Source organism: Lonchura striata, chromosome 27 (assembly GCF_050655825.1).
Source record: "Lonchura striata isolate lonStrDom1 chromosome 27, ASM5065582v1, whole genome shotgun sequence".
Classification (NCBI taxonomy): domain Eukaryota; kingdom Metazoa; phylum Chordata; class Aves; order Passeriformes; family Estrildidae; genus Lonchura; species Lonchura striata.
Genome location: NC_140729.1, coordinates 1,157,627 through 1,182,500, shown reverse-complemented (window position 1 = coordinate 1,182,500; position 24,874 = coordinate 1,157,627). Strand labels below are relative to the sequence as shown.

The 24,874-nt window shown below is 61.6% G+C and overlaps 2 protein-coding genes across 6 annotated transcripts; one reads left to right on the top strand and one right to left on the bottom strand.

Moving 5' to 3' along the window:
- The first annotated feature begins 4,126 nt into the window (after window positions 1–4,126).
- On the top strand, window positions 4,127–11,534 carry SNF8 (SNF8 subunit of ESCRT-II). Of its 2 annotated transcripts, none has more exons than XM_077788331.2 (8): window positions 4,127–4,223; window positions 5,143–5,193; window positions 6,074–6,212; window positions 7,162–7,266; window positions 8,090–8,162; window positions 9,036–9,177; window positions 10,046–10,120; window positions 10,790–11,534. In XM_077788331.2, the coding sequence occupies exons 1-8, from the start codon at window positions 4,170–4,172 to the stop codon at window positions 10,907–10,909; spliced, it is 759 nt and encodes a 252-aa protein (XP_077644457.1). In that variant the 5' UTR covers window positions 4,127–4,169; the 3' UTR covers window positions 10,910–11,534. The 2 variants fall into 2 exon arrangements, with proteins under 2 accessions (XP_077644457.1, XP_085417859.1); XM_085561733.1 differs by lacking the exon at window positions 10,790–11,534 and adding an exon at window positions 10,538–10,729.
- Window positions 11,535–11,845: 311 nt separating this feature from the next.
- Window positions 11,846–21,589, bottom strand: UBE2Z (ubiquitin conjugating enzyme E2 Z). 4 transcript variants are annotated; one of them, XR_014950194.1, is made up of 8 exons: window positions 21,228–21,589; window positions 19,765–19,837; window positions 18,788–18,975; window positions 17,668–17,779; window positions 16,735–16,847; window positions 15,609–15,699; window positions 12,246–14,851; window positions 11,846–12,200 (listed from the first exon to the last, which is right to left on the bottom strand). XR_014950194.1 is itself a non-coding variant. In XM_085561726.1 (7 exons), the coding sequence occupies exons 1-7, from the start codon at window positions 21,587–21,589 to the stop codon at window positions 14,243–14,245; spliced, it is 1,548 nt and encodes a 515-aa protein (XP_085417852.1). In that variant the 3' UTR covers window positions 11,846–14,242. The 4 variants fall into 4 exon arrangements, 1 of the variants encoding a protein (XP_085417852.1); XR_014950195.1 differs by having other exon boundaries at window positions 11,846–13,917; window positions 14,030–14,851; XR_014950196.1 differs by having other exon boundaries at window positions 11,846–13,704; window positions 14,030–14,851.
- Between the last annotated feature and the right edge of the window lie 3,285 nt (window positions 21,590–24,874).

Below are 24,874 nucleotides of genomic sequence, written 5' to 3'. Positions count from 1 at the left end.
CTCGCTCGCTGATTCTGGCAAGATTTCGGGAGGAAAAAAAATCAAATCGAAGCCAACATTTTGGATCGTTTTGATCTTTTATTTCCTTTTTTTCCCGTTTCTGTGCCCGCCGCAGGGGCAGCGCCGGCCGCTCGGCGCTCGCAGGTGCGGAGGTTTCGCTCCGCGGTGCCGAATTTGGCTTTTCTGGCGCATTTTTGGCGGATCCCGGGAACAAATCCTGGCACGGGAACAGAGCCCGGCCCGGCTCCGCCCGGGCTGCCCGGGAGGGGTCGGACCCGGGGCTTCGTAGGATCCGTTTTGGGGGAGATTTTGGGGGTTCCAAACTCGGGGGGTTTTGTAGGATCCGTTTCGGGGGAGATTTTGGGGGTTCCAAACTCGGGGGGTTTTGTAGGATCCGTTTTGGGGGAGATTTTGGGGGGTTCCAAACCCGGGGGTTTTGTAGGATCCGTTTTTAGTGGGTTCCAAACCCAGGGGGTTTTGTGGCATCCATTTTGGGGGCGATTTTAGGGGGTTCAGACCAGGGGGTTTTGTAGGATCCGTTTTGGGAGTAATTTTGGGGGGTTCCAAACCCAGGGGGTTTGTAGGATCCGTTTTGGGAGAGATTTTGGGGGGTTCCAGACCCAGGGGTTTTGTAGGATCCGTTTTTTGGGAGAGATCTGGGGGTTTTTTGGATCAGTTTTTAGGAGAGATTTGGGGGGTTCCAGACCCAGGGGTTTTGTAGGATCCATCCATCCCTCATCCATCCCTCATCCCTCATCCCTTCCTCCCCCTGCTCCGTGTGGCTCCCAGCGCAGAGGGGCAGGAGGGGAGTCGTGGGTGGAATTTGGGTGAAATCCGCCGGATTTTGTCCCTCTTACCCACAGACGTGCCCTGCGGGAGGTCCCTGTCCCTGTCCCTGTCCTGTCCCTGTCCCTGTCCCTGTCCCTGTCCCACTCCGCCAGGGAGCTGGGAATGAACTGGGAATGAACTGGGAATGAACTGGGAATGAACTGGGAATGAACTGGGGCCAGACTGGGGCTGCGGAGTTTCTGAGCTCCTTCTCCTCCCTCTCCACCCCTCCGGGGAACTGGGAACGGGATCGGGAGGGCAGCGGAGCCCCGGAGCCCCGGAGCCCCGGAGCCCCCCGGAGCCCCGGAACCCCGGAGCCCCCCGAGCCCCCCGAGCCCCCCGAGCCCCCGGAGCCCCCCGAGCCCCCCGAGCCCCCCGAGCCCCGGAGCCCCCCGAGCCCCGGAGCCCCCCGAGCCCCCCGAGCCCCGCCCGCCGCTCCCCGCGGTCCCCGGTGGCCCTGGCCCGGCCCGGCCCCGTCCCCTCCCGGTGCCACGCCCAGGGCCGGGACAGGGAGCGGGGGACAAAGTCCGCCCGGTGTCCCGGCTCTGTCGCTTCCCTCCGGGCAGGGAGGGGACAGGGAGGGAGCGGGGGACGCTCGGGGGGCTCCGCACTCCCCCCTCGGGCTGCAGCCGGGGCCGGGGGCTCCGGGGGTTCCGGGGGTTCCAGGGGCTCCGGGGGTTCCAGGGATTCCGGGGGCTCCAGGGGCTCCGGTGGCTCCAGGGATTCCGGAGGCTCCGGGGGCTCCGGGGGCCCCAGGGATTCCAGGGGTTCCAGGGATTCCAGGGATTCCAGGGGTTCCAGGGATTCCACGGATTTGAGGGATTCCAGAGATTCCAGGGATTCCAGGGATTCCAGGGGTTCCAGGGATTCCGGGGATTCCGGGGTCCCAGGGGTTCTGGGGCTCCAGGTGCTCCAGGGGTTCTGGTGGCTCCAGGGATTCCAGGGGTTTGGGGGTCCCAGGGATTCCAGGGGTTCTGGTGGCTCCAGGGATTCCAGGGGTTTGGGGGTCCCAGGGATTCCAGGGGTTCTGGTGGCTCCAGGGATTCCAGGGGTTCCGGGGGCTCTGGTGGTTCCAAGGACTTACAGGGGTTCCTGGGGTTTCAGGGGCTCCAGGGGCTCAGAGGATTCCAGGGGTTCCGTGGGCTCCAGGGGTTCCAAGGATTCCCGGGGTTCCCGAGGTTCCAGGGCCTCTGGGGGCTTTGGAGGATCTGGGGGCTCCAAGGACTCCAAGGATTCCAGAGGCTCCAGGGATTCCAGGGGTTCCAGGGGCTCAGAGGATTCCAGAAACTCCAGGAGTTCCAGAGGCTCTGAGGATTCCAGAGGCTCCAAGAGCTCCAGAAGTTCCAAAGCCTCTGGGGGCTCCAAGAACTCTGAGGGCCCCAAGGATTCCAGAGTCTCCAGGAGTTCCAGAGGTTCCAGGATCTCCAGGAGCTCGGGGGGGTGCAGGTGGATTGAAACAGGCCCGATAAATCAATCAATCAATCAATCAATCAATCAATAATCAATGCAGGGCTCAGGAATCCCATTCCCAGTGAGGAGGAAGGATTGGACATTCCCTGCTCAAACCCCCGGAGCTGAGCAGGGACCTGACCCTGCAGGGCCGGATTTGCCCTCCTGCTTCCCTGCATTGCCCTAAAAATTAAATAAATAAAATTAAAAATTAAAATAAATCCAGGGTTTAGGCTGGGATTGGGAAAAAAATCCAGGTTTTAGGGCTGAGATTGGAAAAAATTCAGGTTTTAGGGCGGGGATTAAAATAAATCCAGTTTTTAGGGCTGGGATTAAAATAACTCCAGGGTTTAGGGCTGGGATTAGGGAGGAAGTGAAGTTTTTGGAGGCTGAAATTAGAGCAGAAGTTGAAGTTTTATAGCCAGGAATGGAAAGTTCCGGAGCGCGGGATGGAGTCAGGAAGGGAATTGAGGTGGGGAGGCCCGGAACTGGAACTGGAACCCAACCAAAGCAATTCCCGATTCCCGGGAGCCCGTCCTGTTCCCAGTTCCCAATTCCCATTCCCATTCCCATTCCCATTCCCATTACCACATTCCCATTCCCATTCCCACATTCCCGTTCCTGTTCCCGTTCCCGTTCCCATTCCATTTCCCATTCCCATTCCCATTCCCATTCCCACATTCCCGTTCCCGTTCCCGTTCCCGTTCCCGTTCCCATTCCCATTCCCGTTCCCGTTCCCGTTCCCATTCCCATTCCCATTCCCATTCCCATTCCCGTTCCCATTCCCATTCCCATTCCCATTCCCATTCCCGTTCCCATTCCCATTCCCATTCCCGTTCCCGTTCCCATTCCCGTTCCCATTCCCATTCCCATTCCCGTTCCCGTTCCCACATTCCCATTCCCATTCCCCATTCCCATTCCCATTCCCATTCCCACATTCCCGTTCCCGTTCCCGTTCCCATTCCCATTCCCATTCCCATTCCCCAATCCCATTCCCATATTCCCATTCCCACATTCCCGTTCCCGTTCCCGTTCCCATTCCCGTTCCCATTCCCATTCCCGTTCCCATTCCCACATTCCCATTCCCATTCCCATTCCCGTTCCCGTTCCCGTTCCCGTTCCCATTCCCGTTCCCATTCCCATTCCCATTCCCACATTCCCATTCCCATTCCCATTCCCATTCCCGTTCCCATTCCCATTCCCATTCCCATTCCCATTCCCACATTCCCATTCCCATTCCCATTCCCATTCCCATTCCCATTCCCGTTCCCATTCCCATTCCCATTCCCATTCCCATTCCCACATTCCCATTCCCATTCCCATTCCCATTCCCATTCCCATTCCCATTCCCATTCCCATTCCCGTTCCCATTCCCATTCCCACGTTCCCATTCCCATTCCCATTCCCATTTCCGTTCCCGTTCCCGTTCCCGTTCCCCGGGCTCTGCCGCCCTCTGCCGGTCGAGCCGGACCATTCCCAGGAAAACGGGAACGAGCCGCGGGCCGGGAAATCCCAACGCCAAAAAACCAACAACCTTTTGTTACTGTCCTTATCATGAGTGATTATTAATGATATTAATTATTATTAGTTATTAGTTATAGAGAATTGTAATATTAATAATAAATTTCTATCAATAACAAGTACTATAATTATAATAAAATAATTAAAAATTCAATTTAAGGATATAAACAATAAAATGTAGCCTTTAGCCCGTCCTTCACCCCTTTAACCCTTTCCCTGCCGGCGCTTCCGCCGCCCCTCCCTGAACGGGGGGGGGAGGGGGGGGCGGTTCCCTTCCCGCGCGCGGCGCCGCTCGATGACGTCACGCGAGGCCGGTCAGTGGCGCGGCGCCGCTCGATGACGTCACGCGCGGCGGCGGCAGCGGGGCCGGGATGCACCGGCGGGGGGTGGGGGCGGGGGCGATCGCCAGGAGGAAACTGACCGAGGTACCGAGGGTACCGGACAGAGGGACAGACAGCGGGACACGGGACAGACAGCGGGACAGACAGCGGGACACGGGACAGACAGAGGGACACGGGAGAGACAGCGGGACAGACAGCGGGACACGGGACAGACAGCGGGACACGGGAGAGACAGCGGGACAGACAGCGGGACACGGGACAGACAGCGGGACACGGGAGAGACAGCGGGACAGACAGCGGGACACGGGACAGACAGCGGGACACGGGACAGACAGCGGGACAGACAGCGGGACACGGGACAGACAGCGGGACACGGGGGACACGGGACAGACAGCGGGACACGGGACAGACAGCGGGACACGGGACAGACAGCGGGACACGGGGGACACGGGACAGACAGCGGGACACGGGACAGACAGCGGGACACGGGGGACACGGGACAGACAGCGGGACACGGGACAGACAGAGGGACACGGGACAGGCAGCGGGACACGGGACAGACAGGGGGACACGGGACAGACAGCGGGACACGGGGGACACGGGACAGACAGCAGGACACGGGACAGACAGGGGGACACGGGGGACACGGGACAGACAGCGGGACACGGGGGACACGGGACAGACAGCAGGACACGGGACAGACAGGGGGACACGGGACAGACAGCGGGACACGGGACAGACAGCGGGACGCTCGGTGGGATTAGTCCGGTTCGGGGTTCTCTGGCTCCGGGGCTGTCCCGGTCTGGGGCTGTCCCGGTTTGGGCTGTCCCGGTTTGGGCTGTCCCGGGTTGGGGCTGTCCCGGTCTGGGGCTGTCCCGGTTTGGGCTGTCCCGGGTTGGGGCTGTCCCGGTCTGGGGCTGTCCCGGTTTGGAGCTGTCCCGGGTTGGGCTGTCCCGGTCTGGGGCTGTCCCGCCCTCCCCGCGCTGATCCCGTTTCCCCCCAGGCCAAGTACAAGGAGCGAGGGACGGTCCTGGCCGAGGATCAGCTGGCCCAGGTGGGAATTCCGTCCCTGGGCGTGGGGTCCCTGTCCCTGTCCCTGTCCCTGTCCCTGTCCCTGTCCCGGTCCCTGTCCCCGTCCCTGTCCCCAACCCCATCCCTGTTCCTGTGTCCCTGTCCCTGTCCCTGTCCCCGTCCCTGTCCCTGTCCCTGTCCCTGTCCCTGTCCCTGTCCCTGTGTCTGTCCCTGTCCCTGTCCCTGTCCCTGTCCCTGTCTTTGTCCCTGTCCCTGTCCCTGTCCCTGTCCCTGTCCCTGTCCCTGTCCCCGTCCCCGTCCCTGTCCCTGTCCCCGTCCCTGTCTTTGTCCCTGTCCCTGTCCCTGTCCTTGTCCCTGTCTTTGTCCCTGTCCCTGTCCCTGTGTCTGTCCCTGTCCCTGTCCCTGTGTCTGTCCCTGTCCCTGTCCCTGTCCCTGTCCCTGTCCCTGTCCCTGTCCCTGTCCCGGTCCCTGTCCCTGTCCTTGTCCCTGTCCCTGTCCCTGTCCCCGTCCCCGTCCCTGTCCCCGTCCCCGTCCCTGTCCCCAACCCCATCCCTGTTCCTGTGTCCCTGTCCTTGTCCCTGTCCCTGTCCCCATGTCCCCGTGTGTCCCCAGATGTCGCAGCAGCTGGAGACGTTCCGGATGCACTGTGTGTCCCTGTGTGTCCCCAATGTCCCTGTCCCTCTCACACCGTGTGTCCCCAGTGTCCCTGTCCCTGTCACACCGTGTGTCCCTATCCCAATGTCCCTGTCACACCGTGTGTGTCCCCGTGTGTCCCCAGATGTCATGGCAGCTGGAGACGTTCCGGATGCACTGTGTGTCCCTGTGTGTCCCTGTGTGTCCCCAATGTCCCTGTCCCTGTCCCTATCCCAATGTCCTGTCCCCATGTCCCCGTGTGTCCCCAGATGTCGCGGCAGCTGGAGACGTTCCGGACCCACCTCCAGGCCTTCGCCAGCCGCCACAAGCAGGAGATTCGCCGCAGCCCCGAGTTCCGCCTGCACTTCCAGCACATGTGCGCCGCCATCGGCGTGGACCCGCTGGCCTGTGAGGGACAATGGGGACAGGGACAGGGGACAATGGGGACAGGGACAGGGGACAATGGGGACAGGGGACAATGGGGACAGGGACAGGGGACAATGGGGACAGCACCGACCCGCTGGCCTGTGAGGGACAATGGGGACAGGGGACAGGGGACAATGGGGACAGCACCGACCCGCTGGCCTGTGAGGGACAATGGGGACAGGGGACAATGGGGACAATGGGGACAATGAGGACAGGGGACAGTGGGGACAATGGGGACAGCACCGACCTGCTGGCCTGTGAGGGACAATGGGGACAGGGGACAATGGGGACAGGGGACAATGGGGACAATGGGGACAATGAGGACAGGGGACAATGGGGACAGGGGACAATGGGGACAATGGGGACAATGGGGACAGGGACAGGGGACAGGGGACAGGGGACAGGGGACAGTGGGGACAGTGGGGACAGGGGACAATGGGGACAGTGGGGACAGGGGACAATGAGGACAGGGGACAGGGGTCAATGGGGACAGCACCGACCCGCTGGCCTGTGAGGGACAATGGGGACAGGGGACAATGGGGACAGTGGGGACAGGGGACAATGGGGACAGGGGACAGGGGACAATGGGGACAGCACCGACCGGCTGGCCTGTGAGGGACAGGGGACACGGGAGGGACACAGGGGGACAGGGGACGGGGTGGGGACAGCCAGGAGACAGCAGGGACAATGGGGACAGGGGGGCACAGCAGGGACAGTGAGGGGACAGTGGGGGCAGTGGGAGGAGAGCAGGGGGAGTGGGGACAAGCCCTAAACCTGTCCCCTAAACCTGTCCCGCAGACCCACCCCCAGTCCCGTACCCCAATCCCCGTTCCCGTTCCCATTCCCGTTCCCGTTCCCGTTCCCGTTCCCGATCCCGTTGGGGCCGGCTTGGGGCTGCCCGGCCGGCTCCGAGCTCGGTCCCTGCCCGCAGCTGGAAAAGGTTTCTGGGCCGAGCTGCTCGGGGTCGGAGATTTCTACTACGAGCTGGGGGTGCAGATCATCGAGGTGTGCCTGGCGCTGCGGCACCGCAACGGAGGTGGGACCCGGCCCGGCGCGGGATCCGGCACTGATCCATGGATCCGGCATCCCTGACTGGGGATCCATCATCCCTGACCCGGGGATCCGGCACTGATCCATGGATCCATCCCTGACTGGGGATCCATCATCCCTGACCCGGGGATCCGGCACTGATCCGGGGATCCGGCACTGATCCATGCATCCAGCATCCCTGATCCATGGATCCATCATCCCTGATCCGGGGATCTGGCATTGATCCATGGATCTGTCATCCCTGATCCATGGATCCATCCCTGATTGGGGACATCGCCCGGCATGGGATCTGTCCCTGATGCAGGGATCTTGTCACTGATCCAGGGATCCGTCATTCCTGATCCATGGATCCATCATTGATCCGGGGATCCGTCATTGATCCACGGATCCATCCCTGATTGGGGACATGGCCTTGGTGTGGGATCCATCATTGATCCGGGGATCTGTCATTGATCCATGGATCCATCCCTGATTGGGGACACGGCTCTGGCACGGGCAATCCATCGTCCCTGATTGAGGGATCCATCATCCCTGATCCATGGATCCATCCCTGACTGGGGACACGGCCCTGGCATGGGGATCCATCCCTGATCCACAGATCTGGTCCTGGCACAGGGATCCACTGCTCCGGGGATCCATCCCTAACCCAGGGATCCACTCATGATCCAGGGATCCCTAATCCCCCCATAAAATCCTGTAAAAATCCCATAAAATCCCATAAAGCCCCAGGAAAGCCGCTGGCCGGGAGGGCGGGGCTGGGAATTCCCGGGAATTCCGGGGGATTCCCAGGACAGTCGGGTTCCCTGCAGGGCTGATCACGCTGGAGGAGCTGCAGCAGCAGGTGCTGAAGGGCCGCGGGAAGTTCGCGCAGGACGTCAGCGCGTGAGTGCGGCGGATCGGGAATTCCCCGGGAATCCCTCGGGAATTCCCCGGGAATCCATTGGGAATCCATTGGGAATCCCTCGGGATTGCGGGGCTGGGATCGGGAATACCCGGGGAATCCCTCAGGATTGTGCGGTTGGGATTGGGAATCCCCCAGGAATCCCTCAGAATTTCAGGATCGGAAATCCCTGGAGAATCCCCCAGGAATCCCTTGGGATTGTGGGACTGGGATCGGGAATTCTCTGGGAAGCCCTCGGGAATCCCTTTGGAATTCCTTGGGATTGCGGGGCTGGGATTGGGAATCCCTTGGGAATCCCTCAGGATTGCGGGTCTGGGATCGGGAATTCCCCGGGAATCCATCAGGAATCCCTCGGGATTGCGGGGTCGGGATCGGGAATCCCTCGGGAATCCCTCGAGATCCAGGGCCACAGATTCCTGCTGCTGCTCCTGCTTTCCCTCAGGAATTGCTTCCCGAGACTATTTTTTCCCTAAAAATCCAACCCTGGGAGGACTTTTCCCTAAAAACCCAACACTTTTAAGGATTTTTCCCTACAAATCCAACCCCTGGAAGGATTTTTCCCCCTAAAAATCCAACCCAGGATGATTTTTCCCTAAAATCCAACCCCCTGAGGATTTTTCCCTACAAATCCAACCCCACAAGGATTTTTCCCTACAAATCCAACCCCATGAGGATTTTTCCCTAAAACCCAACCCCGGGATGATTTTTCCCTACAATCCAACCCCGTGAGGGTTCTTCCCGCTGGAGCCGTGAGGAAAGGGGCGGATAAACCCCCAGGGACGCGGATTTTTGGGACAAAACTCCTGTTTTTGGGGCTGAGGCTCCCAGCGGCCGGGATCCCGGGATTTTGGCAGGGACGATCTGCTCCGAGCCATCCGGAAGCTGAAGGTGCTGGGCAGCGGCTTCGGGATCATCCCGGTGGGAGGAACGGTCCTGGTGCAGTCGGTGCCCGCCGAGCTCAGCATGGACCACACGGTGCTGCTGCAGCTGGCCGAGGTGGGAATGCTGGGAATACTGGGAATACTGGGAATACTGGGATTGGGACATGGACCACACGGTGCTGCTGCAGCTGGCCGAGGTGGGAATGCTGGGAATGCTGGGAATGCTGGGAATACTGGGAATACTGGGATTGGGACATGGACCACACGGTGCTGCTGCAGCTGGCCGAGGTGGGAATGCTGGGAATGCTGGGAATACTGGGAATACTGGGAATACTGGGATTGGGACATGGAGCACACGGTGCTGCTGCAGCTGGCCGAGGTGGGAATGCTGGGAATGCTGGGAATACTGGGAATACTGGGATTGGGACATGGAGCACACGGTGCTGCTGCAGCTGGCCGAGGTGGGAATGCTGGGAATACTGGGAATAATGGGAATACTGGGAATACTGGGATTGGGACATGGAGCACACGGTGCTGCTGCAGCTGGCCGAGGTGGGAATGCTGGGAATACTGGGAATTACTGGGAATACTGGGAATACTGGGATTGGGACATGGAGCACACGGTGCTGCTGCAGCTGGCCGAGGTGGGAATGCTGGGATTGGGAATGGGGTTGGGAATGGAAATGGTCGGAATGATACCAGGAATGGGAATTGGGAATGGGGAATTGGTAGGAATGAGACCAGGAATAGGAATTGGGAATGGGAATTTGTGGAATGACAGCTGGGAATGGGGGATTTGTGGGGAATCGGCTGCGTGGGCAGAGCGGCCGAGGTGTGGATTGAAACCTGGATGGAAAACAGCGGGAAAAACCTCGGCATTCCCATAAAAAAACCGGGATTGGGCCGGACTGGGGTGGGACTGGAGGGTCCCTGCTCTGCTGGGGTTGGAGCCCAGGTGGAATTTCCTGGTTTTTTATTCCCAGAAAAAGGGATTTGTGACAGTCAGCGAGATCCGGGACAGCCTCAACTGGGAGACGGAGCGAGCCAAGCAGGCGCTGGTAGGTGGGAAACTGGGAATGGGAAACTGGGAAAATGGGAATGGGAAAGTGGGAATAGGAATGGGAGTGGGAAACTGGGAGTGGGAAACTGGGAATGGGAAACTGGGAAAGTGGGAATGGGAAAGTGGGAATGGGAATGGGAAAATGGGAATGGAATGGTAATGGGAACAGCAATGGCAGCTCAGCACATCCCAGTCCATCCCAGTCCATTCCCAGTCAGTCCCAGTCCATTCCCAGTCCAGGAGCACCTGCTGAAGGAGGGCACAGCCTGGCTGGCTTCCGGGCCCGTTCCCGTTATTCCCAATCCCAGTCCATTCCCGTTTTTCCAGGAGCACCTGCTGAAGGAGGGCACGGCCTGGCTGGCTCCCGGGCCCATTATTCCCGTTATTCCCAATCCCGTTTTTCCCGTTTTTCCAGGAGCACCTGCTGAAGGAGGGCACAGCCTGGCTGGCTCCCGGCCCCGTTATTCCCGTTATTCCCAATCCCGTTTTTCCCGTTTTTCCAGGAGCACCTGCTGAAGGAGGGCACGGCCTGGCTGGCTCCCGGGCCCGTTCCCGTTATTCCCAATCCCGTTTTTCCAGGAGCACCTGCTGAAGGAGGGCACGGCCTGGCTGGCTCCCGGGCCTGTTATTCCCATTATTCCCAATCCCGTTTTTCCCGTTTTTCCAGGAGCACCTGCTGAAGGAGGGCATGGCCTGGCTGGACGCGCAGGCTCCGGCCGAGCCGCAGTTCTGGCTGCCCGCGCTCTTCTCCGAGCTCCACGCCCAGGACGGCGCGGCCGGGCCCTGACGGCTCCGGGAATCCCCGGGAATCATCCCTGGAATCCCCGGGAATCATCCCTGGAACCTCGGCTGGAATCCCCGGGAATCCCCCCATGAATCCTGGCTGGAATCCCCCCTGGAATCCTTGGGAATTCTCCCTAGAATCCTCGGGAATCCTTCCCTGGAATCCCCCCAGGAATCCTCGGGAATCCCCCCTGGAATCTGGGCTGGAATTCTCAGGAATTCCCCCTGGAATCCCCCCTGGAATCCCCCTTGGAATCCAGGCTGAATTCCCCCCCTGAATCCCTCTTGGGATCCTTGGGAATTCCTCCTGGAGTCCTCGGAATCCTGGCTGGAATCATTCCCAGGATCCTCAGGAATCCTTCCTTGAGTTCTTGGGAATTCCAGCTGGAATCCCTCTGGGGATCCTCAGGAATCCCTCCTGGGTTCCTTGGGATCCCTCCTAGGATCTGTTCTGGGATCCTTGGGAATTCCTCTGGAATCTCTTCTGCAATCCTTGGGAATCCATCCCAGGATCCTTGGGAATCCCTCTGGAATCCCCCCAGGGATCCTCGGGAATCCTTCCTGGGGCTCCCTCCTGTCCCCGCAATCCCAGGGACGGCAGGATTGGGAATAAAAAGTTTTGTACCGAATTCCTGAGCTCGGGGAGTTCTGTGGGATCGATCCCTGCTGGATTCCGGGTGGGAACGGAATTTTGGCTCTGGAATTTTGGCTCCCAGCAGCGGGAGGAAGTCGTTATTCCGTAAGAATTCCCACTAAGGAACAGCCCAGGCTCTGTTCTGCCAAAACAAAACTTTATTGCACAAAGGAAAAAAAAACCAAAAAAAAACCCCTCCAAAAAAAACAGAAAAAACCCAAAAAAAAAAAAAAAAAAAAAAAAAGGAAAAAAAAATCCCAAAAAAAGAACCGGAACTTTCTGTACAACAGAAAACCACCAGAGATCTCCGAGTGACTCGTGTGCATTTATTGTTCTCAGCTCCATTCCAGTCTCCAAAAATCCCTTCCTAAAACGCCTCTGCCCAGGGCAGCGCTGGAGGATTGTCACCGGGAAGGGACGGGCAATTCCCATTCCTGGAAAAGCTGGAAAAGCTGGAAAAGCTGGAAAAGCTGCCCAGCCCCGCCCCGGGGGTGACAAAGGTGACAGCGAGGAGGTGGCACCGATCCCTGCGGGAGTGGCAGCTCCGCCTCCCCTCAAGGGTTAAATCCAAACCAGCCCCGGCGTGGAGCAAGGGGAAACAATTCCCGAGATTTTGGGGAAAATTCCCCGTTTCCCAGCATGGAAATTCCCCATTTTCCAGCTCAGAAATTCCCATTTCTCAGCAAGGAAATTCCCCGTTTTCCACCTCAGAAATTCCCATTTCTCACCAAGGAAATTCCCCACTTTTCACCTCAGAAATTCCCCATTCCCCGTTCCTGCTGCTGCAATCCCGGGGGATTTGGGCTGGAATCCTCTGGGGGATTTGGGCTGGAATCGTCCCGGGGATTTGGGCTGGAATCGTCCCGGGGATTTGGGCTGGAATCCTCCGGGGGATTTGGGCTGGAATCGTCCCAGGGATTTGGGCTGGAATCCTCCGGGGGATTTGGGCTGGAATCCTCCGGGGGATTTGGGCTGGAATCCTCCGGGGATTTGGGCTGGAATCGTCCCGGGGATTTGGGCTGGAATCCTCCAGGGATTTGGGCTGGAATCGTCCCGGGGATTTGGGCTGGAATCATCCCGGGGATTTAGGCTGGAATCCTCCAGGGATTTGGGCTGGAATCTTCTGGGGATTTGGGCTGGAATCGTCCCGGGGATTTGGGCTGGAATCCTCCGGGGATTTGGGCTGGAATCATCCAGGGGGATTTGGGCTGGAATCCTCCGGGGATTTGGGCTGGAATCATCCAGGGGGATTTGGGCTGGAATCCTCCGGGGATTTGGGCTGGAATCCTCCAGGGATTTGGGCTGGAATCGTCCCAGGGATTTGGGCTGGAATCCTCCCAGGGCTTTGGGCTGGAATCCTCCAGGGATTTGGGCTGGAATCCTCCAGGGATTTGGGCTGGAATCGTCCCGGGGATTTGGGCTGGAATCCTCTGGGGATTTGGGCTGGAATCCTCCGGGGATTTGGGCTGGAATCCTCCGGGGATTTGGGCTGGAATCCTCCGGGGATTTGGGCTGGAATCGTCCCGGGGATTTGGGCTCCTGCCGCCCCTCGGGATGAGGATCCCGGCTGGGAATTTCTCCCAGCTCCAGCAGGATCCAAACTGGTGGGGTGGGAGGCGGGGGAGGACGAAATGTTCCATTTTTGTGTCCCCAGCGAAGCTCCTGCTGCCCCAACCTCTGCCACCTCTGCCACCCCTGCGTGCCACCCGCAGCTCAGGACCTGCTCCCGACATTCCCGGGGCTCCCAAAAACGCGGAATTTTACAATTTTGGCCGAGGAGTTTGTGCCAGAGTCCGGCCGGGGCTGTTCCTCCTCCCTGCGGCGTCTCCGTGGGGTGGTGGCAGCAGGGAGGGGACAGGAGGGGACACTGAGGCAGGGCGGGGAGCAGAGAATTCCAGGTGAGGAAAAACCCTCCCGGAAAGGCAAAATCCCAACGGAGGCTGACGGAAATAAACGCAAACGGATCCGGGAGCGCTCCCCTCCTCTCCGGCCGACGCATTCCTCCTCCTCCTCCCCTTCCCCAAACCTCCAGGGTGAACAAATCCACGGATTCCTGCAGTTCCCACTTGCCACATGAAGTCTCCAAAGTGCCCCCAGGGCTCGAGTAAAGCTTTGGGGAAGGAGCCCCAATTCCAGCAGTGAGAATTCCTTTATCTTTGGTCTGCCTAGAAGAAAGACACCAGGGAGGCCCCAGCTCTCCCAAATTCCACCTGGACACAGCCTGGCTCGTCCAAGCACCCCCGGAGCTGCGGGGAAGGGCTCCCTCCCTGCCCAGGGGCAGAAAAGCTCTCGAGGTTTTGCAGTCTAGAGCTCATTCTTTAATCGAATGGAGGGGAAAAAAAAAAATAAAACAAAAAAAATAAAACAAACCAAAAAACCTGAAAAAAAAAAAAAAAAAGAGAAACAAAACAAAAAAAGATACCCCAACCAGTGTAGATGTTCTCCAAAAAAACCCCCAAAAACAACCTGATGCCACATGCCAGGAAGTACCTTTGTCCAAGAGGAGCCTGTCCCGAGCTGGGCTCTGTCTCTTTTTGGGAATTCTCCTCGGGGCATCCTCGGGAGCTCTCCTGGCGCTCGCTCGGTGGGTCGCTCGCAGGGAGGAGGAGGAGGGAGGGAAGGAGCCCGCGGCTCTCCCGCCCCGGCCTGGCCGTGCCGCAGTCCCGGGCCAGTCCCGGGCCAGTCCCGGGCCGGGCGGCCCCGCTAGGCGCGGGGGCAGCCGGGGGGCTTGGGCTCCGAGGAGCACCCCTGGGTTCCAGGCTCCGAGGAGCACCCCTGGGTTCCAGGCTCCGAGGAGCAGCCCTGGGTTCCAGGCTCCGAGGAGCAGCCCTGGGTTCCAGGCTCCGAGGAGCAGCCCTGGGTTCCAGGCTCCGAGGAGCACCCTTGGGTTCCAGGCTCTGAGGAGCACCCTTGGGTTCCAGGCTCCGAGGAGCACCCCTGGGTTCCAGGCTCCGAGGAGCACCCCTGGGTTCCAGGCTCCGAGGAGCAGCCAGGGGTCTCGGGCTCCAAGGAGCACCCTTGGGTTCCAGGCTCCGAGGAGCACCCTTGGGTTCCAGGCTCTGAGGAGCACCCCTGGGTTCCAGGCTCCGAGGAGCACCCCTGGGTTTCGGGCTCGGGCTCCGAGGAGCAGCCGGGGGTCTCGGGCTCCGAGGAGCAGCCCGGGGGCTCGGGCTCGGGCTCCGAGGAGCTGCTCTCCGAGTCCATGTCGGCGCTGTCCTGCTGCTGCCGCTCCCGCAGCCGCGCCCGCAGCGCCTGCAGCCGCCCCAGCAGCGCCTGGTAGTCAAAGTGCCCCCGCTTCTCCCCGAACGGGTCCTGGGGGGCAACGGCGCCGAGTCAGGGCTGGGGCCAAACGCCAGCCTCGGGGGGCAGGAGGGCGGGAATCCACCGGGGAGCATCCTGGAATTCCCCTGGGGAGGATCCTGGAACTCCCCTGGAGAGGATCCCTGAATTTCCCCTGGAGAGGATCCTGGAACTCCCCTGGAGAGGATCCTGGAACTCCCCTGGGGAGGATCCTGGAACTCCCCTGGGGAGGATCCTGGAACTCCCCTGGGGAGGATCCCTGAATTTCCCCTTGACAGGACCCTTCCCTTGCAGAGAATCCCGAAATTCCCCTGGACAGGATCCTTAATTTCCCCCTGGAGAGGATCCTGGAATTCCCCTGGGGAGGATCCTGGAACTCCCCTGGGGAGGATCCTGGAACTCCCCTGGGGAGGATCCCTGAATTTCCCCTTGACAGGACCCTTCCCTTGCAGAGAATCCCGAAATTCCCCTGGACAGGATCCTTAATTTCCCCCTGGAGAGGATCCTGGAACTCCCCCAGGAGAGGATCCTGGAATTCCCTCTGTCTCCTCAAATTCCCCCTGGAGAACCAGGACCCCATCCTTGAATTCCCCCTGGTGCTGCACATCTGTCCAGGCTCAGCGCCAGCCCCAGCTGTGCCCCACAGCTGTCCCCAGCTGTGCCCAGCTGTGCCCCACAGCTGTCCCGTGTCCCCAGCACTGTCCCCCTCTGTCCCCAGCTGTGCCCCAGTGCTGTCCCCAGCCCCAGCTGTGCCCAGCTGTGCCCTCACCTGCATGCTCTGGCCCTGCAGGTGCAGCCGCTCCTTGCACACGCCCTCGTAGAAGTCCAGGTACTCCATGAAGGATTTCTCCATCACACCCCTGGGGACACGGGGGACATGGGGACACGGTCACCGCAGCCCTGGGGACACTCGTGTGGCACCCGGGTCCTGCTGGCACGGCCGGGGAGGGGACAGAGCCGGGGGGGGGACAGAGCCAGGGCCTCCCCTGTGTGTCCCTCCTGGAGCTGTCCCCAGCCCCTCCCGGTGTCCCCAGCCCCTTGGTGCCCTCAGTCTCCCAGTGTCCCTGGTGTCCCCCGTGTCCCCAGCTCCCCGGATCTGTCCCCATCCCCCAGATCTGTCCCCAATCCCCCCCAGATCTGTCCCCAATCCCCCCCTGGATCTGTCCCCATCCCCCCGGATCTGTCCCCATGCCCCCGGATCTGTCCCCAATCCCCCCCTGGATCTGTCCCCATCCCCCTGGATCTGTCCCCAATCCCCCCCTGGATCTGTCCCCAATCCCCCTGGATCTGTCCCCATCCCCCTGGATCTGTCCCCATCCCCTGGCCGTGTCCCCATCCCCTGGCCAGGTCCCCATCCCCCTGGCCGTGTCCCCAATCCCCCCGGCCGTGTCCCCATCCCCCGGCCATGTCCCCAATCCCCCCCTGGATCTGTCCCCATCCCCTGGCCGTGTCCCCAATCCCCCCGGCCGTGTCCCCATCCCCTGGCCGTGTACCCATCCCCCTGGATCTGTCCCCATCCCCTGGCCGTGTCCCCATCCCCTGGCCGTGTCCCCAATCCCCCCCTGGATCTGTCCCCATCCCCCTGGCCGTGTCCCCATCCCCTGGCCGTGTCCCCATCCCCCGGCCGTGTCCCCAATCCCCCTGGCCGTGTCCCCAATCCCCCCGGCCGTGTCCCCATCCCCTGGATCTGTCCCCATCCCCCTGGATCTGTCCCCATCCCCTGGCCGTGTCCCCATCCCCTGGCCGTGTCCCCATCCCCCTGGCCGTGTCCCCATCCCCTGGCCGTGTCCCCATCTCCCTGGCCATGTCCCCAATCCCCCTGGCCATGTCCCCAATCCCCCTGGCCGTGTCCCCATCCCCTGGCCGTGTCCCCACCCCTGTCAGTGTCCCCGTACCGGAGGGGCTCGGGGCAGGGACACTTTCCCTCCAGCATGTCGCACACGGCCACGCGGATGGTCTCGTGCCGGATGCACTCGTTGTAGTTCTTGCTGTCCCCGGGGTGCCGCTCCTGGGGACGGCGGCGTCAGGGCAGGGCTGGCCTGAGCTCGGCCTGAGCCTGGCCTAAACCCGGCCTGAGCCTGGCCTGAGCCTGGCCTGAGCCTGGCCTAAACCTGGCCTGAGCTCGGCCTGAGCCTGGCCTAAACCCAACCTAAACCCGGCCTGAGCCTGGCCTGAGCCTGGCCTCAACGCGGCCTGAGCCTGGCCTGAGCCTGGCCTAAACGCGGCCTGAGCCTGGCCTGAGCCTGGCCTAAACCCAACCTAAACCCGGCCTAAACCTGGCCTGAGCCCGGCCTGCCCTGGGCCCAGCCTGACCAGTGCAGAGCTGAGGTCCCAGTTAATTCCAGGCTGGACCTGCGGTTAGGCCCAGCCTGGATCCCAGTTAGTCCCAGTTTGCCATCCCAGCTGGTCCCAGGCTGTAACCCCAGTTAGTCCCAGTTTGCCATCCCAGTCAGTCCCAGTCTGTAACCCCAGTTAGTCCCAGTTTGCCATCCCAGTCAGTCCCGGTCTGCCGTCCCGGTTAGTCCCGGTCTGCCATCCCGGTCAGTCCCGGTCTGCCGTCCCGGTTAGTCCCGGTCTGTAACCCTGGTTAGTCCCGGTCTGCTGTCCCGGTTAGTCCCGGTCTGCCGTCCCGGTTAGTCCCGGTTTGCCGTCCCGGTTAGTCCCGGTCTGCCGTCCCGGTTAGTCCCGGTTTGCTGTCCCGGTTAGTCCCGGTCTGCCGTCCCGGTTAGTCCCGGTCTGCCGTCCCGGTTAGTCCCAGTTTGCCATCCCAGTCAGTCCCGGTCTGCCGTCCCGGTTAGTCCCGGTCTGCCGTCCCCGCCGGCGCTGACCTGCTCGAAGCCGGGCTCGTTGTGGTAGGGGTTCTCGGTCATCAGGGACTGGATGGAGATCAGCACCGAGGAGATGCTCTGCGCCGGGCTCCAGGCCGGGCCCGTCCACGTGCTGGCCAACCCACGGGCAATTAGCGAGCCTTAATTACTGCCCTCCACCAGCACTCAGTAATTAATCACTCATTTATTAATCACCTCCCCACAGCAGAGCCCAAACACCTGGGGGAGCACAGCTGGGCCTGACCCGGGCCTGACCCTCAGCTGGGCCTGACCCGGGCCTGACCTGGGCCTGACCCTCAGCTGGGCCTGACCTGGGCCTAACCTGGGCCTGACCTGGGCCTGACCCAGGCCTGACCCTCAGCTGGGCCTGACCCGGGCCTGACCCTGGACCTGACCCTCAGCTGGGCCTGACCCTCAGCTGGGCCTGACCCGGGCCTGACCCTCAGCTGGGCCTGACCCTGGACCTGACCCGGGCCTGACCCTCAGCTGGGCCTGACCCTGGACCTGACCCGGGCCTGACCCTCAGCTGGGCCTGACCCTGGACCTGACCCGGGCCTGACCCTCAGCTGGGCCTGACCCTGGACCTGACCCGGGCCTGACCCTCAGCTGGGCCTGACCCGGGCCTGACCCGGGCCTGACCTGGGCCTGACCCTCAGCTGGGCATGACCTGGGCCTGACCCGGGCCTGACCCTCAGCTGGGCCTGACTTTCCCCTGGCACAGTCTGAACTCTGCTGTCCTTCTGTCCGGGCTCAGCTGGCCCGGCCTTACCCCAGGCCTGGTTTACCCCAGGATGCTGAGGCAGACCCTAAACCCAGCTCAGCCCTAGGCCTGGCTTACCCCAGGATGCTGAGGCAGACCCTAAACCCAGCTCAGCCCCAGGCCCGGCTTACCCCAGGATGCTGAGGCAGACCCTAATCCCAGCTCAGCCCTAATCCCAGCTCAGCCCTAGGCCCGGCTTACCCCAGGATGCTGAGGCAGACCCTAATCCCGGTTCAGCCCTAGGCCCGGCTTACCCCAGGATGCTGAGGCAGACCCTAAACCCAGCTCAGCCCTAGGCCTGGCTTACCCCAGGATGCTGAGGCAGACCCTAATCCCAGCTCAGCCCTAAGCCCGGCTTACCCCAGGATGCTGAGGCAGACCTTGCCGTTGCGGTAGAAGTTGGGGTTGAAGCGCACGGTGTTGTTGCCCGTGGTCAGCAGCTTGACGCGGGGCGGGTGGATGGGGTAGTCCGGGGGGCAGCGGAACAGGAACAGGAAGAAGCCGCCCTCGTAGGGGGTGTCGAAGGGGCCCGTGATCAGCGCGTGGATCTGCGGGAACACCGGGATCCGGAGCCTGCGGCACTGCGGACCCCACGGGGACCCCGGACCCTGCGGGGATCCCGGACACTCCGGGGATCCCGGACACTCCAGGGATCCTGAACCCTGCGGGGATCCCGGACACTCCGGGGATCCCGGACCCTGCGGGGATCCCGGACACTCCGGGGATCCCGGACACTCCAGGGATCCTGAACCCTGTGGGGATCCTGAACCCTGCGGGGATCCCGGACCCTGTGGGGATCCTGAACCCTGCGGGGATCCTGAACCCTGTGGGGATCCTGAACCCTGTGAGGATCCTGAACCCTGTGGGGATCCCGAACCCCACGGGGACCCCGGACCCTGCGGGGATCCTGAACCCCGCGGGGATCCCGGACTCCGCGAGGATCCCAGACCCTGTGACATTCCCAAACCCTCCAGGACTCCCGAACCCTGCAGCATTCCCAAATCCTCCATGGCTCCAGCATTCCCAAATCCTCCAGCATTTCCAAGCTTGCTGGCATTCCCAAACCCTCCGGCATTCCCAAAGCCTCCATGGCTCCAGCATTCCCAAACCCTCCAGGACTCCCGAACCCTGCAGCATTCCCAAATCCTCCATGGCTCCAGAATTCCCAGACCCTCCGGCATTCCCAAAGCCTCCATGGCTCCAGCATTCCCAGACCCTCCGGCATTCCCAGACCCTCCGTGTCCCACGGCCCATCCCGCGGGCAGCCGGGGCCCGGCCGTTCCCTCTCCGGGACGATTCCAGGCGGGAAAGGCCCCGGATCCGGGTCCGGCCCTCACCTTGGTCATGTCCTGGGGGTCGGGCACCACGAACATTCCCGGCGGCGGCTCCTTGTAAATGGACATGATATCCCTGGGAAAGCAGCGGGATCAGCCGGGATCCCGGCCCGCCGGGGCCAGAACCGGGACCGGCACCGGGGATTGGAACTGGGATTGGAACGGGATTGGGAACTGGGAACCGGGATTGGATCCGGGGATTGGAACTGGGAACTGGGGTTGGAACCGGGGATTGGAACTGGGATTGGAACCAGGGATTGGAACTGGGATTGGAACCGGGATTGGGAACTGGGAACTGGGATTGGATCCGGGGATTGGAACTGGGAACTGGGGTTGGAACTGGGGTTGGAAGTGGGGTTTGGAACTGGGATTTGGAACGGGGACTGGAACCGGGATTTGGGAGGCTCGTGCCTGGCTCAGGGGAGCTCCCGGAGTGGAGCCCCAAAAGCAGCCCAGGAATTCCAGAGCACTCCTGGAATTCTTGGGAATCCTGGCAGGAATTCCCCCTGGAATCCTCAGGAATCTCCCCTGGAATTTCACCACCTCCAGCACCAGGAATTCCAATAAAAATGAAAATCCAGCGGAATTCCCGCTGTGAATTCCCAGGGGAATTCCACAGGGACCCCAGGCAGAAATTCCAGGATTCCCGGGCAGGGTTGGGAGGAACCCGGGATAGAGCAAAGTGTCCCTGCCAAGGTCCCCCCCAACCCAAACCTGTCCCGGGACACCGGGAGGGACCGGGACCTGTCCTGGGTCACCGGGACCTGTCGTGGGTCTGTCCCGGGACACTGGAGGCGTGTCCGGGGTCTGTCCCGGGTCACCGGGAATGACCAGGAGCTGTCTCAGGGATTTTCCCAGGACACCGGGAGGGACCGGGACCTATCCCCGTGTCTATCCCGGGACACCGGCAGGCCCCGCCGCTGTCCCCGGGCCCGTGCCCGGTGCCGGGCCCGTTACCGGCGGCGGGGCCGAGGCGAACGCCAGGCCGCGCTCCGTGCCGGTTCCGCTGCCGGCCCCGGTCCCGGTCCCAGTCCCGGTACCGGTGCCCCGCCGGTGCCGGTGCCGGTTCCGGTATCAGTCCCGGTCCCGGTCCCGGTGCCGGTCCCGGTGCCGGTCCCTGTTCCGGTCCCGTTCCTGTCCCTGTCCCTGTTCCGGTCCCTGTCCCTGTCCCTGTCCCTGTCCCTGTCCCGGTCCCTGTCCCTGTCCCGGTCCCCCGGTCCCTGTCCCTGTCCCATCCCTGTCCCTGTCCCTGTCCCTGTCCCGGTCCCCAGCCCTGTCCCGGTCCCTGTCCCGGTCCCCATCCCCGTCCCGGTCCCGGTCCCGGTCCCGGTCCCTGTCCCTGTCCCTGTCCCTGTCCCGGTCCCTGTCCCGGTCCCTGTCCCGGTCCCCATCCCCATCCCTGTCCCGGTCCCTGTCCCCATCCCCAGCCCTGTCCCGGTCCCGGTCCCGGTCCCCGAGCCGCTCACCGCTTGATCCGCAGCAGGCAGGCCGCGCTGGGCCGCTCGCTGTCCCAGTCGCCGCTGACCGTGGGGTCCCAGAACGCCGAGTGCGAGAGCAGCGCGGCCCCCGCCGCCGCCATCGGGGCAGCGCCGCCGCCGCCGCCCGGTGCCGGGGCAGCGGCGCCGAAACCCGCGGCCGCCCACAGCTCGGCGGGGATGAACACGCCGGGGCTGCCCGCGGCACCGGCGGAGCCGCCGCCGCCCGCCGGCAGCAGCGCGGCCGGGGCCGGGGCCGGGGCCGGGGCCGGGGCCGGGGCCGGGGCCGGGGCCGGGGCCGGGGCCGGGGCCGGGGCCGGGGCCGCGTCCTCGGCCGCGGGGCTCTCCGCCATGGCGGCCTCGGCCGCGCCGCTTCCGGCCTCCGCAGCACCGAGAGCGCGGCCCGAGCGGCCCCGCCCCGCCCGAGCGGCCCGCCCCGCCCCAGCGCCCCCTGGCGGCTGGAGGAACACGGCGGCGGGACCGGGGGAGCGCAGCGGGGACTGGGAAAGAGCGGAACGGGAAAGGGGATTGGGAAAGGGGATTGGGGAAATTGGGAAACGGGAAAGGGGATTGGGGATGGAAAAGGGGGGATTTGGGAAAGGGGATTGGGGAAAGGGGATTGGGGAAAGGGGATTGGGGAAAGGGGATTGGGGAAAGGGGAGAAGGGGAAAGGGGGATTGGGGAAAGGGGATTTGGGAAAGGGGATTGGGGAAAGAGGGGAAGGGGAAAGGGGATTTGGGAAAGGGGATTGGGGAAAGGGGATTTGGGAAAGGGGATTGGGGAAAGGGGGGATATGGGATGGAAAAGGGGGGAATTGGGGAAAGGGGATTGGGGAAAGGGGGATTGGGAAAGGGGATTGGGGAAAGGGGGATTGGGGATGGAAAAGGGGGGATTTGGGAAAGAGGGATTTGGGAAAGGGGATTGGGGAAAGGGGGATTTGGGAAAGAGGGATTGGGGAAAGGGGATTGGGGAAAGGGGGATTGGGGAAAGGGGGATTGGGGAAAGGGGGATTGGGGAAAGGGGGATTGGGGAAAGGGGATTGGGGAAAGGGGGATTTGGGAAAGAGGGGAAGGGGAAAGGGGATTGGGGAAAGGGGATTGGGGAAAGGGGATTGGGGAAAGGGGGATTTGGGAAAGGGGGATTTGGGAAAGGGGATTTGGGAAAGGGGGGAAGGGGAAAGGGGGATTGGGGAAAGGGGATTGGGGAAAGGGGGATTGGGGAAAGAGGGATTTGGGAAATAAGGGATTTGGGATGGAAAAGGGGGATATGGGATGGAAAAGGGGGGATTTGGGAAAGAGGGGATTTGGGAAAGGGGGATTTGGGACGGAAAGGGGGGATTTGGGATGGAAAAGGGGGATTTGGGGAGGAAAGATGAGATTTGAGAAGAGGGAAATTGGGAAAGAGGGAATTTTGGAAGGAAAGGGGATTTGGGAAGGAAAGCGGGGATTTGGGATGGAAAGAGAGGATTTGGGAAGAGGGGATTTGGGAAGGAAAGGAATTCTGTATCCCGGGAATTCTGCATCCCATTTCCCAGGAATTCTGCATCCCTTCCTGGGGAGTCTGGGAATTCTGTATGCCATTGCCAGGCACACCAGGAATTCTGTATCCAGGGAATTCTGCATCCCATTTCCCAGGAATTCTGTATTCCATTTCCCAGGGACACCAGGAATTCTGTATCCAGGGAATTCTGCATCCCATTTCCCAGGAATTCTGTATTCCATTTCCCAGGGACACCAGGAATTCTGTATCCAGGGAATTCTGTATCCCATTTTTTTGGGAATTCTGCATCCCATTTCTCAGGAATTCTGTATCCCATTTCCCAGGGACACTGGGAATTCTGTATCCCAGGAATTCTGTATCCCATTTCCCGGGAATCCTGCATCCCGTTCCCGGCGGATAACTGTAACCCAGCCCAGGTGCCAGCGCTGTTCCGGAACATTCCCACAGGGCTGTCCCTGTGCAGGGTCTGGCATTCCCGCCCGGAATCCAGGGAATTTCGGGAATTTCCCCTCTCCCCAGTCCCTTCTGTTTCCACAGCCAGCTGGCTCCAAACCTTGGGGCTTTCCGAGTTCTCCTCAGCCCCTTCAGGAATTCCACCCATCCAAATTCCCAGGAATGTCCCCAAGCAGAGCCACCATTCCCTGTGTCCCATTCCCATCCCTGTGTCCTATTCCGTGTCCTATTCCCAGGAATGTCCCCAAGCAGAGCCACCATTCCGTGTCCCATTCCCATTCCCCGTGTCCCGTTCCCATTCCCTGTGTCCCATCCCCGTGTCCCATTCCCATTCCAAGAATGCGCTCCCATTCCTGTGTCCTAATCCCATTCCCTCTGTCCTGTTCCCATTCCCATCCCCGTGTCCCTTTCCCATTCCAGGAACATGCTCCCATTCCTGTGTCCCATTCCCACGTCCTAATCCCATTCCCAATCCCCGTGTCCCAGTCCCATCCCCATGTCCCATTCCCATCCCCATCCCCGTGTCCATTCCCATTCCAGGAACACACTCCCATTCCCATTCCCATTCCCATTCCCATTCCCATTCCCATTCCCATTCCCATTCCCATGTCCCGTTCCCATCTCCGTGTCCCATCCCCGTGTCCCATTCCCATGTCCATGTCCCATTCCCAATCCCCGTGTCCCATTCCCATTCCCATGTCCCAATCCCATTCCCGTGTCCTGTTCCCATCCCCGTGTCCCATCCCTCTGTCCCATTCCCATTCCCTGTGTCCCATTCCCTCTGTCCCATGTCCCATTCCCATGTCCCATCCCCGTGTCCCATTCCCATTCCCATTCCCATGTCCCATCCCCGTGTCCCAATCCCATTCCCGTGTCCTGTTCCCATCCCCGTGTCTCATCCCCGTGTCCCATTCCCTGTGTCCCATTCCCATGTCCATGTCCCATTCCCAATCCCCGTGTCCCATTCCCATTCCCTCTGTCCTGTTCCCAATCCCCGTGTCCCATCCCCATGTCCCATTCCCATTCCCATGTCCCATTCCCAATCCCCATGTCCCATTCCCATTCCCATGTCCGATCCCCATCCCCGTGTCCCATTCCCATTCCCATTCCCATTCCCATTCCAGGAACGCGCTCCCCTTCTCGGGAAGTTCGCAGCCGCTGCCGGAGGCTCTGGGCACCAGGCGCAGCCGCGCTAATTAATTTAATTACTTCCAGCAGGTAACGAGCCAAGCTCCCTCGGGGCTGCCTCTCCCAGAATCCCGGGATTTGGGTGGGATTCCGGAATTTCTCCTCCCGGCTTTCAAAGGGACGCGGCGTGGAGCAGCCGGGGTGAAAATCCCCTCAGCTCCGGGGTTTTTGTGGGAATTCTGCTCCGAGGAGGGACAGGACAGCTCCAGCTCCGGGCTGGGAATTCCCAGAATTCTGGGAATTCCCGGGAATTTGGGTGGGGAGGGGCCTGGAATCCCAGGCAGGGACAACTCCCAGGGTGCTCCGAGCTGGCCTGGGACATTCCAGGGATGGGGCAGCCACGGATTCCCAGGAATTCTCCCCAGTATCCGACCCCAAATTCCTCTCGTGGAGCTCTGCTCAATTTTGGGGGAAATTTTTATAGATTTGAGTTGGTTCCACCTTCATTTTCCTCTCTTCCCATTCTCATTCCCATCCCACAGCCGGGATTTTCCAGC

Bases quoted from the DNA above. Each gene is read 5' to 3' on its own strand.
- SNF8 (XM_085561733.1), top strand. From the start codon at position 4,170: ATGCACCGGCGGGGGGTGGGGGCGGGGGCGATCGCCAGGAGGAAACTG. The intron at 6,213-7,161 runs GTGAGGGACAAT...CCCTGCCCGCAG, and splicing joins CGGCGTGGACCCGCTGGCCT to CTGGAAAAGGTTTCTGGGCC. The intron at 9,178-10,045 runs GTGGGAATGCTG...TTTTATTCCCAG, and splicing joins TGCTGCTGCAGCTGGCCGAG to AAAAAGGGATTTGTGACAGT.
- UBE2Z (XM_085561726.1), bottom strand. From the start codon at position 21,589: ATGGCGGAGAGCCCCGCGGCCGAGGACGCGGCCCCGGCCCCGGCCCCG. The intron at 16,848-17,667 runs GTCAGCGCCGGC...CGCCGTCCCCAG, and splicing joins ACGAGCCCGGCTTCGAGCAG to GAGCGGCACCCCGGGGACAG. The intron at 15,700-16,734 runs GTACGGGGACAC...CCGTGTCCCCAG, and splicing joins CCCTGCCCCGAGCCCCTCCG to GGGTGTGATGGAGAAATCCT.